At 38.7% G+C, this 13,073-nt stretch overlaps 1 protein-coding gene across 1 annotated transcript in view; it reads right to left on the minus strand.

Annotated features, from left to right (window-relative positions):
- Positions 1-13,073, minus strand: part of ctnnbl1 (catenin, beta like 1) — a 61,194-nt gene that overhangs the window by 13,886 nt on the left and 34,235 nt on the right. Inside the window, exons 12-13 of the mRNA XM_044352339.1 lie at positions 9,956-10,053; positions 8,455-8,535 (exon numbers count right to left, since the gene is read on the minus strand). Coding sequence (XP_044208274.1) covers positions 8,455-8,535; positions 9,956-10,053 — 179 coding nt within the window. The remainder of the gene's footprint in view (positions 1-8,454; positions 8,536-9,955; positions 10,054-13,073) is intronic.

Genomic DNA, 13,073 nt, shown 5'->3' on the forward strand with positions numbered 1-13,073 from the left:
CATGTGTATCTGCTTTTGTATGAGTGTGTGTGTGTATGAGGTAGTGTGTGTGTGTGTGTGTGTGTGTGTGTGTGTGTGCACGGCTGGTTGTTATTCCAGTGCTGTCTTTTCCGCTGAGTGCTTAGATGCAGAATTAAAGTGATTTCTTTGTCAGCACTTTGCAAAAACCCACTGTGACTGCGCGCATGTTTTCGTGTTTGTGTGTGTGGGACGTAATGCTTTTTATGAGGCTTAAGCAAACACCAGAAAGAGAGAGGTTACATATCCTCATTAAAAAACAGAGATATAGAGGTAAAGTTTGAGGAAAAACTGAGACTGAAAAAACTTTGTGCGAGTGCGAGACAACATGCTGATTTCAAGTTATGATAATCTCCCGGAGAAAGAACAGCCCTTTGCTTTGGGCGCACATCAATTAGTTTGTTCACAAAGTGGGGCAAAGAAAAACAGTGTTGTTACCAGTAGGGAGGAGGTTCTCGCTACTATTCAGTCATTCAGTCTCTACTCAACTCTGAGTTGCTGAACTTGACAATCACAACCAGTGGAACATAGTTTGTCTGTGCTGAGCCCCGAGCAGCTTCCTCTTGCAAATTATACTTGTCAATTAGCACTTAACACAAAGTACAGCTGAGGCTGATGAGAAAGTCATTTGTTTCACAGGTAATTGGTCATAAACCAAAGTAATGGCTAGAGTTAATTTTTTTTCAGCTATTTTTATATTTAGTTAGTCTTAGCCCCGAGTCAAATGTCCTTGTTAGTTTTTATCATATTTAGTCAACCTCATCCTGTTTTAATGACTAAAAGTCTGGTCATTTTACTCTCTATACTATTTCAGTATAGTTTTAGTCAATTTTTTTAGTCATCAGATCTTTTTTTGTCATTTTAGTCAAACTTATTTCACAGAAGATTTTATCTCAACATTATCTGATGATCAAGTTGAATGATTAAGAATGCAGCTTTGCAGTCTGTCTGGTCTGATGGTATCAGTTTAAGGATTACATCCAGACATGAAACAACGTATTTTGAACCAACATGATTCAACAACTGGGGCCCAATAGTCTCTTTAAAACTATTATAAAATAATGAGAGCTGTACATGTTTTAAAGGCAATTTTTTAGTTGCCCAAACTACAAACTTACCTTTCTGTTCTGAACAACAGAAATAAAAGTAGTTAGCCTAATAAAATTGAAAAGAATACTGTAAACACACCAGTTTCAATCTGCTTGCATTAAGGGAACAAAGGTAGTCTCAATTAAAGCACTGAAGGCCCTGACAATGACCTGAAAGATCATGGTCTCTGGTAAGATTGAAAGATTTGAGGACAACATACAAAACCATATAAGAGAAAAGTCAAAGCTGTGTTTATCACATAGCATTAAGGTCAATTAACGACAGCTAGACTGAGTAAAGAGGCAAACGACAGTTGTGACAGCAAGTGAAATCACAGCTTGTTACAACTTGCTAAGACACTGTTAATTATACAACTTATAGTTTCATTCGTGGTTATTGAGATTTGAAAATTGCACTCTTTCAAATTGCGATGTTGATATGCAAATGATTAATCATTCAGCCCCAGGCTCTGGTGTTGCTGTTATAAAACCCTCTATAGTAGAGGATGAGACTTGCATTTTCAGGCATCTTGGTGCAACCTTCCTAAATAAAATCTACCTCAGAGGTAAAAGCTCATAAGTAAATGTGTTGGTTGAACCTGCAGAAACAAACAAACTTAGCTTATCCGCTGTGTGCTTCACTCCCTCATCCTCAACAAATGAATGAATGAATGTTCACTTTTGAAGGAATAAAAGATGGATGAAGATAAGGAAATCTGAGAGAAGACACAAGTTGTGACACAGAGAAAGAAAAGTTGACTGAAAAAAGAGACAGAAAGAGAGCATTTATTCTTGGAGGGCATTAAAGAAAACTAAATTTATTACATCCAGGTGCAAAACCAATTCCAACTTAACACAGATTGTCTTTTAAAATTTATACTGTCAACAATGCTAAACCAGCACATTTCTGCTGTACATGGTTGCTACAGCCCAGTAAAGGAAACACACACACTCACACACATACACACAAAACACAACGAGCAACTGGGTTCTTAGGTGCTAGGAAAGTGCACTCAGGCATTTTACAGTATTGAGGTCGGCCTCAGCCATGTTTTGCTGAGCTTCATCAATCTCCAAGAGCTGTTACCAACAAGCTGAGCGCAGAAGGAAGGTTTGGAAGGAAAAGAGGTAGAGGAGGTAGAGAGGGGAGGTAAGCAGAAAGAGAGGTGAGAGAAGATGGGAGGAAGGGGGGACAGAAGGAGGAAAAGAAGAGAAAAAAAATCAACCAGATATGGAGAGAAAGACTAAATGGGAGATTAAATGAGGAAGAGGATAGAAAGGGATAGGGTGGAAGGATTAGAGTGGAGGAAGGAAAGAAGAAAGAGAAGGAAGGAGAGGAGGAAGGTGTAAAAGAGAAATAGAGGCGAAGGAGAACACAATGTGAAAGATGGTGAACAACAAAGGAAGAAGGGGCAGAACCAAGAAAAAGAGAGCGGACATGAAAATTACGGGGATTGCAGGGGGGAGAAAAACAGGACACTTAAAGAGTGGAGGGAGGAGAAAAGTAATGGATGTTGGGGGTGGGTAAAAGACAGGAAAAGAGGGATGAGAGAAACAGAGGAGGGGAGGGAGGGAGGGAAGGAGGGAGTCAAAAATGAGAAATATAGCAGGAGGGGAAAAGCAGCTTTTAAGGGAAAGAGGGAGAGAATCAGAGGGATAGAGAAAGAGAAGCGAAGAGAGATACCAAGGTGGGAGGAAAATAAGCAGCTTATTAAAGGGACTGGGCTGGAGACGCAGAAAAAAAAAAAAAGCAGCAGCAGCTTTTTCTTTGCTATCCTCCTGAGAAATCTGTGGATAATATGTTGCAGAGGAAAAACATTTTGCTTACCGCCCCTTAAAAACAGGCTTAACTAGGAGAAACCAAAAGGCGCAGCAGGGAGAAAAAAACACTGCTGCTGACGGCAGCCGATTCAGCTGAGGAGCCGGACAGGCGTCTTTATCACCTTATTTTACATAACATGACATTTGGTAGAAGCTTTGATTCTCACAGACTTACAGCATCATCTGGGTGTTTTTCAGTATTAGAGTTGTACCAGCAGGAATGAAACCACAGCCATTTACTCAAAAAAAAAAAAAAAAGCATAGAACGCCCCAAACAACACTACAAAAAATCCCTTCTACAAACAAAACTGACTTAAAAAGATTAATTGAAACTAGCATGCAAATTAGGTCGATAAGAAACACTAAAAGACCTCAAAACTGGATTAAAAAAAAGGTTTGATGTAAGAAATGAAGCTTCTGAAATGTGCTTGAAACTAGATTATTTGTCCTTTTATTTAACTCAATTTAGGGATTTTGATAAGACATGACTTCTTAGGAGATGAACTCTGCTTCTCTGCACGTGATGGTGAGGAGGTTCACCATGATGTTGTAAAACCTGAAATCGTTCCTTTACATACAAGTGCCACCCTTGTTCAAATATGACTCATTTCAGTTGTGTTCAGACAAACACAAAGCCAATTTTCACCTCACATGCACACCTTACTTGCACAAGTTTGACCACTGGATCATTTGTGTTTATTCACCCCAGACAGCCATAATACATTACTGAACATTAGCAGTTAACTAGCTAGCAACAGTGTTTGTGCTCAGAACTTACCAGTAACACAGTTTCTTTCTGTTATTTCCCTCCAGTCTCTTCCCTTTTCCCCGTCTCCTCTCTGTATGTTCATTAAGTGCACTCATAAAGCCACAATATGCGTAAATTTGAAACATATTCGGACACGTATTTGTGTCAATTTGCATCACCTGGGGTAAATTGACATCTATTTGCTTCGTGTTCTGTCTGAACACACCATTACACTGTTGCAAGAATTTTCTTTCAATCAATAAATTTAAGATGCCAAGATGAGAGTGGCTCCGGCTCCCCCATGACCCTCTAGAGGATAAGCAGTGAAGAAAATGGATGGATGGATACATTTAAGACTGTCCTGCATACTTGTGTTGCGTTATACTAGGTGTTGGTTTTGTCTTGCCAAGCTTAAAGATTGGTCTGATTCTTGAGATGAGCAAAGTTATCTACAGACGTTTCCTCCTAATAGATGTTTGGAATATGATTGTGTTGACCTTGCAGTCGACTTTTCAGACTCCTGTCAACTCTAAATAAAAAGAGACTAAATGATCATTCTCAGAACAGGACCAAGAGGCTACAGCCATACTTGTATTGCTGTGAGGTTGTACTTAAGCACACCAGTGCTTTGAGCTAAATGCTAACATCAGCATGCCAACAATTACAACTAACATATTAATGGTTAGCAGATATAATATTTACAATTTTTACAGTGTGCTAATATTTGCTAATTAGTACTAAGCACGAGAAACAGCTGCAGCTGATGGGAACGTCATTAGTTATCTGGTTATCTGGTATCTGGTCATGAACCAAAGTATTGGGCAAATTAAAATTTTGGCCTAATGATGGCACTAGATTAAAATTCAGGGGTAACCTAACTCATCAATTTTCATCCACTGCAGACAATCAAAATCTGCACAAAATTTCAATAATGTCAATCTGTTAAATAGTTGCTGACATTTTTCAGTCTTGACCTACTGTAAGTCGTGGACTGATTAACCTTGTCATCCCTACAGCCATGCTGGTAGCATGGCTATAAATCAAAACAAGTTATCTTGAAATATTGTAACTCATTGAGATATACCCATTTTTTGAGATTAGTCCACCTAAACTAAAGGATGGGTTCACAATTTTTTAAGTCTGTCTTAAAACAACAGTCAGGTGGCCAAATGAACATTGAAATAGTTTTTTCTTGCCATAATCATTCCTCCTGTTCATACTGGCTGTTAAAAGATCTCTTCATAATGCACTTACAATGTAAGTGATAGGGGACAAAATCCACAGTCCTCCTCCTGAGTAAAAATGTATTTAAAAGTTTATTGGACGCTAATATGAAGCTTCAGCCGCCTGAATTAGTCAAATCAAGTAGATATCTTTTAACGTTACATTTTTAGTGCCAGAATCCCTCTTTTCGTTACTACCACCGCAGCTCAGTGGGGAAACACTGTCCGAGGAAACACAAAGAGGGAATTTGGTGCGAAATGTGTAAATATGGCAGAAATCCACTTGATATGACTAATGGTGTGTTCACACCAAATACAAAGTAAATTTTTCAGCGCAGCGCGATTACATACAAAGTCAATGCAAAGACGTAAATAGATGTGAATTTGTTCCAGGCGACACAAATTATGCAAATACGCCAAAGTGTTTTACTGCAGTTACGTTCTAGAGAAAAAGAGAGAGAGAGAGAGAGCAGCTGTGGTCAAGTGAGCTAGAGAACGAATGAAGAGAGCCGGTGGATCAAATCAATAAAACATTATTTTCTGATTGCTTCACAGTGGTTACGTTCTAGAGCATAAATAAACACATCTACACCCCCACACACCTCAGCTCAACCCTGATGTGGTGTGCTGCAACACCTGATTTGGTCTGAATGGGCCGGCCTGACACAGGCATGCAGCACACTCTCATACCCCGAATGACAGGCACACAGAGACGGCCAGTAAAAATAGATATGTTTTGATGGTCCACCGGCCCAAAAACTTATTTTTTTGACGGCCCACCTGGACTTGTCCCAGTATGCCCGATGGCCAGTACATAGTGGCCGTAACCTACTGTTGTAAAACTGTGGATAAATTGTTTTGAGCGTCACACAACTCCCGCAAAATCACTTTCATTATCAGAATTTGATCTATTTGGTCCAATACCATTTGAAAAGTCTAGAAAAGGCTGCACAATTAACGGCCACCGTGGGAACATGAGATTTAAAAACTCCATGTACTGTGAAATACAGAGATTTATCTGGCGGTGACAGACTTAATTGGCATTGTGTGAACTCCTTTGGCAACGGCTTGAATGTAACAAACATTCATTTATATGTAAAAGTTCCGCACTGCGAGTTTAATAATATACTGCTAACACTGCTTGACAAGATCATTTATCTTGTATGATAAAAAAAAAAAAAAGATTTAATCATCCTAATATACAATATTAAGTCTTTTTTTTAATTGCTCTATTTGCAGTGTACAATGAATAGAATACTGTTGCTCTTCCACAAATGGGTATTTTATCACTTTCTGCCTCATTCTGTCTCTGACTCAGCGTGGATCTGAACTGTGGAAGGCTAACCGTGTGGCTTCAAAGATAGTGGCACACGCAGAAAGGGTTTCTTATCACCAGGTTATCACAAAGTCATACTTTCGCCATCCCGGAGGAAGAGAGGAGAGAGTGACAGAAGAAGACGGGGAGAGAGAAAAGAAGTAAGAGAGAAGGAGGGAGAGAAAATGTCAAACTGTCTGGCCTTTTCTTGGCAATCCCACCACAATGTCTGTCTGAGAAATGAATCTTCTGTCATCTTTAGATAGAAATCTCACACTTATCCGTCTCCACCCACACCTCCCTTCCCCCCCTGTCATCCCCACATTCACTCAACTTCCTCCTATCCACCTTTTTTTTTTTCTATTTCTCCATTTTGCTCCATTTTCCCCATCCACCCTTCTTCTCTTAGCTCTACTTCCTGGTCTGATATTTACAGTATATCCATCTGACTTTCTTTCATTCCTCTTCTGAGGGCAGGATGCTCTTTCTCTCTCTCTCTCTCTCTCTCTCTGTCTGTTGAAGCCATTATCCCCTGCCTGGCCACTTATCTTCTATCTATATCCCTCCATTGGCCTGTCTAGTCCACAGCTCAACACACAGACACACACATACACACACACAGACAGCTCAATAGGGCCCTCACACACAGCGATCAAGCTTTCCATTCCTCTGTTAACTGTCATATTGTTATCAGCAGGATTGTGATGGGTTTTTTTTTGGTCTCTTCCCTCATGGCTTTGAATGTGACACTATGTGGAACTGCACATCTTATCTACTGAGAAAGGGGGGACATTTTGATCACACATGCCAACCCTTTACAACAGGGATTGAGGTTGATATCTGAACATCTATAATGCAATTTGAATTTTTTATCTAGTTGGTGATAACGGAACCACCAATGTGTGATAGGATTGCACTGGAGTCCATGTTTTTCCTCTGTAGACAATTATAATGAAAGGTTATCTTTCCTGCTTTATTCGTTCCGCAGCAGGTTGATTTAAAGTTGTAAAAAAAAAACTGCTTATAGAAAAATTTCATATAAGACAAGCTCTTAATACGACAAAACTTTTTTTTCTTGAATCAAGAAACGTTTTGTTTTATTCCCAATACAATTGTTTTCATGATACAAGTGAAAATATATTAAAATAAAGCAGGCCATTCGCAACTGACAAAATTGCAACATACTTGAAAACAAGTTTGTACTCAAATGAGAGTGTAATCCTGCCTTTGGTAAAATGTTTAATTTGTTACAATGAAAGACTACATGACTCAATAGTAGACTAAATGACTTAAGTGGAAGGACCTTTTTCCCCCCGTGATACAGTGAGGACCAACACGACTCATTAAGATGAAGACAGATGATGTGCCAACACTGATGATCGCTGACTGCTGATCTCAATCTCTCTGATGTAGCGGAGTGGAATATCACCATTACTCATTTATGGATGAATTCGCTCAAGTAGAATTTTACCTTGATGTTAGATGACAGTCATTAGGTTAACAGAGCGTTAATTAATTAATGAAAAGGCACTGATTCTACTGGTCTGACCTAGACTGTCGCTTGTGGTGGTCTGATTCAGATCAGATTTGGACAGGGGTTTCTCAGACTACAGTCGGTTCAGGATCAAATAGTGCTGCTTGTTGGGTTCAAAGAAACTGATAAGTCTGAGTTGGGATCACTTCAATGAGTCAATTTTAACGAAGCTGTCTCAACGGACTGCTAGAACTTACTAGGAATGAGCGATCCAATGAAAACCTTCCAGGAATCTAGATTAATCAAGGTCTCATTGTCGTCAACAAAATATCCATTCTGTTCTATAAATTCTACATGACAATTAATTCATTAAATTCAAACTATTTCCCATGCCGTACTCCCTCGTTGTCCTGGTGACTCCTTCTTGAAATGAAAATACTAGAAAGAACTGCAGCTCAATTCTGGTGTGATTTCCCATCTCTCTCCCCCCTCGTTTCCCATCATCTCTGTACTGTTGCTATCTAATAAAAGGCATGAAATGCCCTGAAAGTACACATATATAAAAAAGAAACATACTAGTGGACATCAGTTCTTCTAATAACGCCTTGGACAGATACAACTCCTTGATGGCTGTGCCTTTGTGGTCAACAACACAATGTTTGGTTTCCTTTAAATCAAGAACTCAAGTGTATCATCAACACAATCATGTATGTGAAGATACAGATTGAAAGGGCGAGAGGGACGGAAGCGAAAGGAGAGATGCTTACATGTTTCTCTCCTTCGATTCTCTTGTCAGCCTGTTGAACAGCCTCCAGGTACTTAAAATGCAACTCCATCAGTCGATCAACCTGAAGAGACAATGAAATAGAGGCAGGCGGGGAGAAAGTGAGAGAGGCGGCGTACAAGAAAGCACCACGAAAATCAGAGAAATGTGAGGGGAAAAGGACAGAAAGATGAGACTCTGAAGGCAAAAAGGAGAGAAAATATTATTTGGGATAAATATATAACACCTAAAATAATTTGATAAATGTGATTTTATAACTTACACATTGTAGACCCATCTATATGTTTGTGTTCAAATTTACTGTATTAACATATAGTCAGACACTGAACATTAACAACTGTACTACAGAGAATGTTTGATGGAAATGAGACACTAGGATGACTTGGTGATGAAGGAGACATCCATGTTTGATTTGCACAACAGGTAGCTTGCACATTAGAAGTCATATATCCTATTAAAATGGCCTTGAGCAGCATACTGGATATGAAACATTTTTGCACATGTGATGGGAAATGTGGGAGTAGCGGGGGAAGAGTGCAGCTAAGGTGTCAGGTTTGATATGTTAATCACTTGCTCAAGTTCTGTGACATGGTAGAACTTGGGATCCACAGGTGCATAGAGTTGTCACTGAAGCCTGACTGAGTGACCTGAATGTGAACCTGAATGTATTTAACCTGCCTTGTAAACTCCTGCCTCTGGCTTCTGGTGAAAATAATATTAGACTGATAAAAATACTCAGTTTATTGAATCACACATCTCAACTGGTAATCTATTCCAGCCAAACGCCCTCTGTGTCACTCCTGATGTGACACATACTATGTCTTAAGAAGCCTGTTTATACTGGCCTTGATAAGTCAGCACAGAAAACGAGAATTGTACGAACAGGCAGGACTGATAATCAGCGCTAAAGGTAACAGTATAGTTTGATGATTCAGGCTTTCTAGCAACATTCTGATTTTCTTCATGATCAAATTGACAATTAGTGTCAAAACATCTGTGTCTCGAAAACGTTGGAAAACAGTCATGCTAATGATTAGGCCCTGAACAAATATATTTACTAGTATTTATAGCAATTTATCAACTCCTTGCTGTCTTCCCATCTATACATGTTTAAGTACCGGGACTTTGACTAAAAATATATAAAGCTGCACAATAACAGAATAAATGGGTAATATAAGAAAAGGGAAATTAGGTAATTAAATGTGTTGACAGCACAGTGTCTTGCTTTATCTAATAAAGCAAATGGGACATAAACAAATGTTTTGCAGCGGATCTGCATGAAACAACATGAAGTGAATCTGCTATTATATTAAACTAACCATGTGTTTGTGTGATTAACATATATAGAGCTTAGAGCTTCATTTTGTCTTGATGTTAAACACATGAACGCCTCTGCTTACGCTTTCCTGATGGAATTTGCTTGCAAACTGTAGATACAAAGAGATTGAGAAGGAAAGGACAGAAAAAAGATAAAGAGGACTGACCTTCTCACAGTCGTTCTCTGTGAACTTGTTGTGGAGTCTGCTTCTCTGTTGGGACTTGAGATTTCTCAGCATGGAGGCGATGATGGAGCAGACATGCTCTATGGAAAAGGAAGTGAGAAGTAAAGCTAAAGCTTTCTCGTTTATATCATCAAGACAAAATCTCGAACATTTTCCAACACCCAGCAAAACAATCCCTTATCTATTTCTTATCTATATTTACCTACATTTATTATTTCTTTTTGGAACAACTTACAGTATACAAGATAAATGCATCTTCCTCTCTGAGTCTCCACTATCTCTCTTACACAAACATACAATATCTCGGACATGACATTGAAAATGGCATCACAAACCAACAGGTGCCTGCAGTTTACATAACATAAGCTTCCGATATGCAGTTAAAACAAACAGTAAGCAAAGCTCATTCACACCCACATCCGCAGCCCTATGAAAGAAATCGATTAACACTTGATAATTTGTAATTAGAGCACGCAGCCAGCTAAGCATGGATACTCCTACAGAGAGTGCGCAGAACGAGAGGAGGAGAAACTTAATGAAATTTAGAAATCAATTTTCATTTTAGGGCATGCTGGAAAATGCGTAACGGTTTTGGCTGTAGCTAAATTACAGTTCTTGTGCTGATATAAATTTGTGGCAGCTCTGGGGGCCATTTAGCAATTGGGAGGGTTTAAAAAACACGTTAATTGACTAAATTAGCAACAAAAGCTTGTTAGTCCCATTGGGTGCCCTTGTTAAACCGATTCATACTATGCAAGATATGTTATCCCATTCAAAGACTTTTTCACTCACAGGCTGCACCAGTAGGTGACAATCATAGTATAATATTTCTCTATGATATTGAATGAACAATGCACTGTATACACAGCGGGGACAGAATATGACATTGTAAAATCTCTGGATATACAGAGTGAGAAAAAAAATGTAATTGGACTTTATCAACAAGAGGTCAATATTCTCTCTCAACGGGGCTTTGCAGTTGCTAAGCAACAAGAGTACAGGAATCAATCCCATTTCTGCTTTTTAAAAGGGGTCGTGTTTGCTGTCAGCTCCCTTTGTGCAATCCCCTGCGACCCGCACCATCCATACCCACAAGACTTGAAGGCTGAGAAAACTGAAGGCTATAACAGCTGCCAATGTCAAGTCTTTCATCATATACTGTACATATATTTCATTCATATCGACAATATGATTGGAGGTATGAGGCAGTGAAATGCACTGAAACACTATACAAAACATTGTGGAGTTGTGATCCAAAAGGTCCAAAAGACAATATATTCTCTCAAAAACTGAGATAAATGAACATTTTCTTTCATTTCTGCTGAACTGTGAGCCATCCTTCAACTAAAAGAAAGAACTGATCTGAAACTCTTCTGTTACCCTTATTACTATTAAACTAAATTAATAATTATAAATTTACCCATTATTAATGATGTAATGAAAGTATTTCTAATGGGATTTTAAGGGGATAATTTATGGATTGTATGTATTTCAATGGATTATCTGCTTGGTTTAAGGACTTTCTAATCTGTGAAAACACCCTAACTGACCAAATAACATGAAAGCCATGCTTTAATTTATACCTTAAAAGGGGCCTTAATTTTTTTAATTTAATTTTAAAATTTTTTACAATTTAATTTTTTCTTACTTTAGGTGAAAATTCAGAGATTGCTTTCAAGTTATTGTGTGTTTTTCCCCTCTTAGCAACTTTTTAAACCAAACAGATAATTACATTTGATAATTAAGGGCTTTTGAAATGAAGGTGTTCTGAAGGAGTTTAGTTTTCACCTTTTCAAATGAATGGACAACTTGAGGGATCTATGACCAACACAAACTTGATTTAGATGCAAGTGACTGGTGTGTTTTCAGGACTAAAATAAAGACTAAGATAAAACATGTAGTTAAAACCGTTTGCTCTGGTTGTACATCAGGTATCTTTATTAGAGTTTAAGGTTCCCTTGCTTTAACGTAGACAACCTTATTTCCTGTACACATGGACAAGGAGGCCAACTGCCATTTCCGAAAGGACGCTACTTTATCAACTTGATCCGAGTGGTAATTGATGTCGCCACCTCCACGCCCTGCCGGGGAGGCTATTGATCGCTGGCTGTGGAATGTTCTTTCCAAAGAGTTTAAAACTAAACAGCGACCACTCCGATGCAGTTTGTGGAGGGATGGAGGCGGGATTACACTGGGGGTACAAGATGGAGGGCAAGGCTGAGTAAAACAGCTTCCTCATCTGTCTTTAGAAAGGTGTCCAATCAATACTTCATTTACATGCTTTGATTTACACTTCAACATTGACTATAAAAAGAAGGAACAAACAAGAACACAAGAAAAACTTCCATCATCTTCGTCTTTAGCAATACCTACAACAAAACCTGTCAAAGATTCAGACAAAACAGTAATCATCAAATGCATAACAAAGATTTTACATTTAAGACATGCACAAGCAAGACTCATTGGTTGCGCAGTGCTGTTACAAATGCCAAACAACCATGTCATGAGCTGTAAGCTGCCACCAGACATGTGCAGGGTAGTTCACTTCAGTCAGCTTATACTTGTTATGAGTGCGGGGTAATCAGTCATGACACGCGGTTATTAAGATCAATCAGACCATCAAATACATATACGACATATCTTGTTAACCCCAATTAGTCAAACTGAATATAGTTTCCCTCCATTCTCAGTAACAAACAATTAGCCATACAACATATTGTCGTCTTATTTAAATACAGACTGATTAACAGACCCCACTGTCACAAGTCAGATAATAATCACTTTAATGTAAAGTTAGGCCAAGTCCAGCAGCTCAGTCTATGTGTTTTTTTTTTCTTTTCATACATTCACAGCTCACAGAGAGACTTATTCTCATTAGAGAGAGAGCATTTTATGGTTTATACAATCTCCTGCTGCTCTTGACACTGTTGCAAGTGAAAACCACTTGAGGACAGCCTTCCCTTGGAGCCAACATTGTAATAATTTAAACAACGGTAACCTCTGATTTGGTTGTGGCCTTTACAGAGACCTATTTTAAGAGTTTCATCTTTCAAAAGAAGAACAGAGTTCACTACAACTTCAGACCCAGACCAACAACATC

The sequence above is a fragment of the Thunnus albacares genome, chromosome 5 (genome assembly GCF_914725855.1).
Source record: "Thunnus albacares chromosome 5, fThuAlb1.1, whole genome shotgun sequence".
Classification (NCBI taxonomy): Eukaryota; Metazoa; Chordata; class Actinopteri; order Scombriformes; family Scombridae; genus Thunnus; species Thunnus albacares.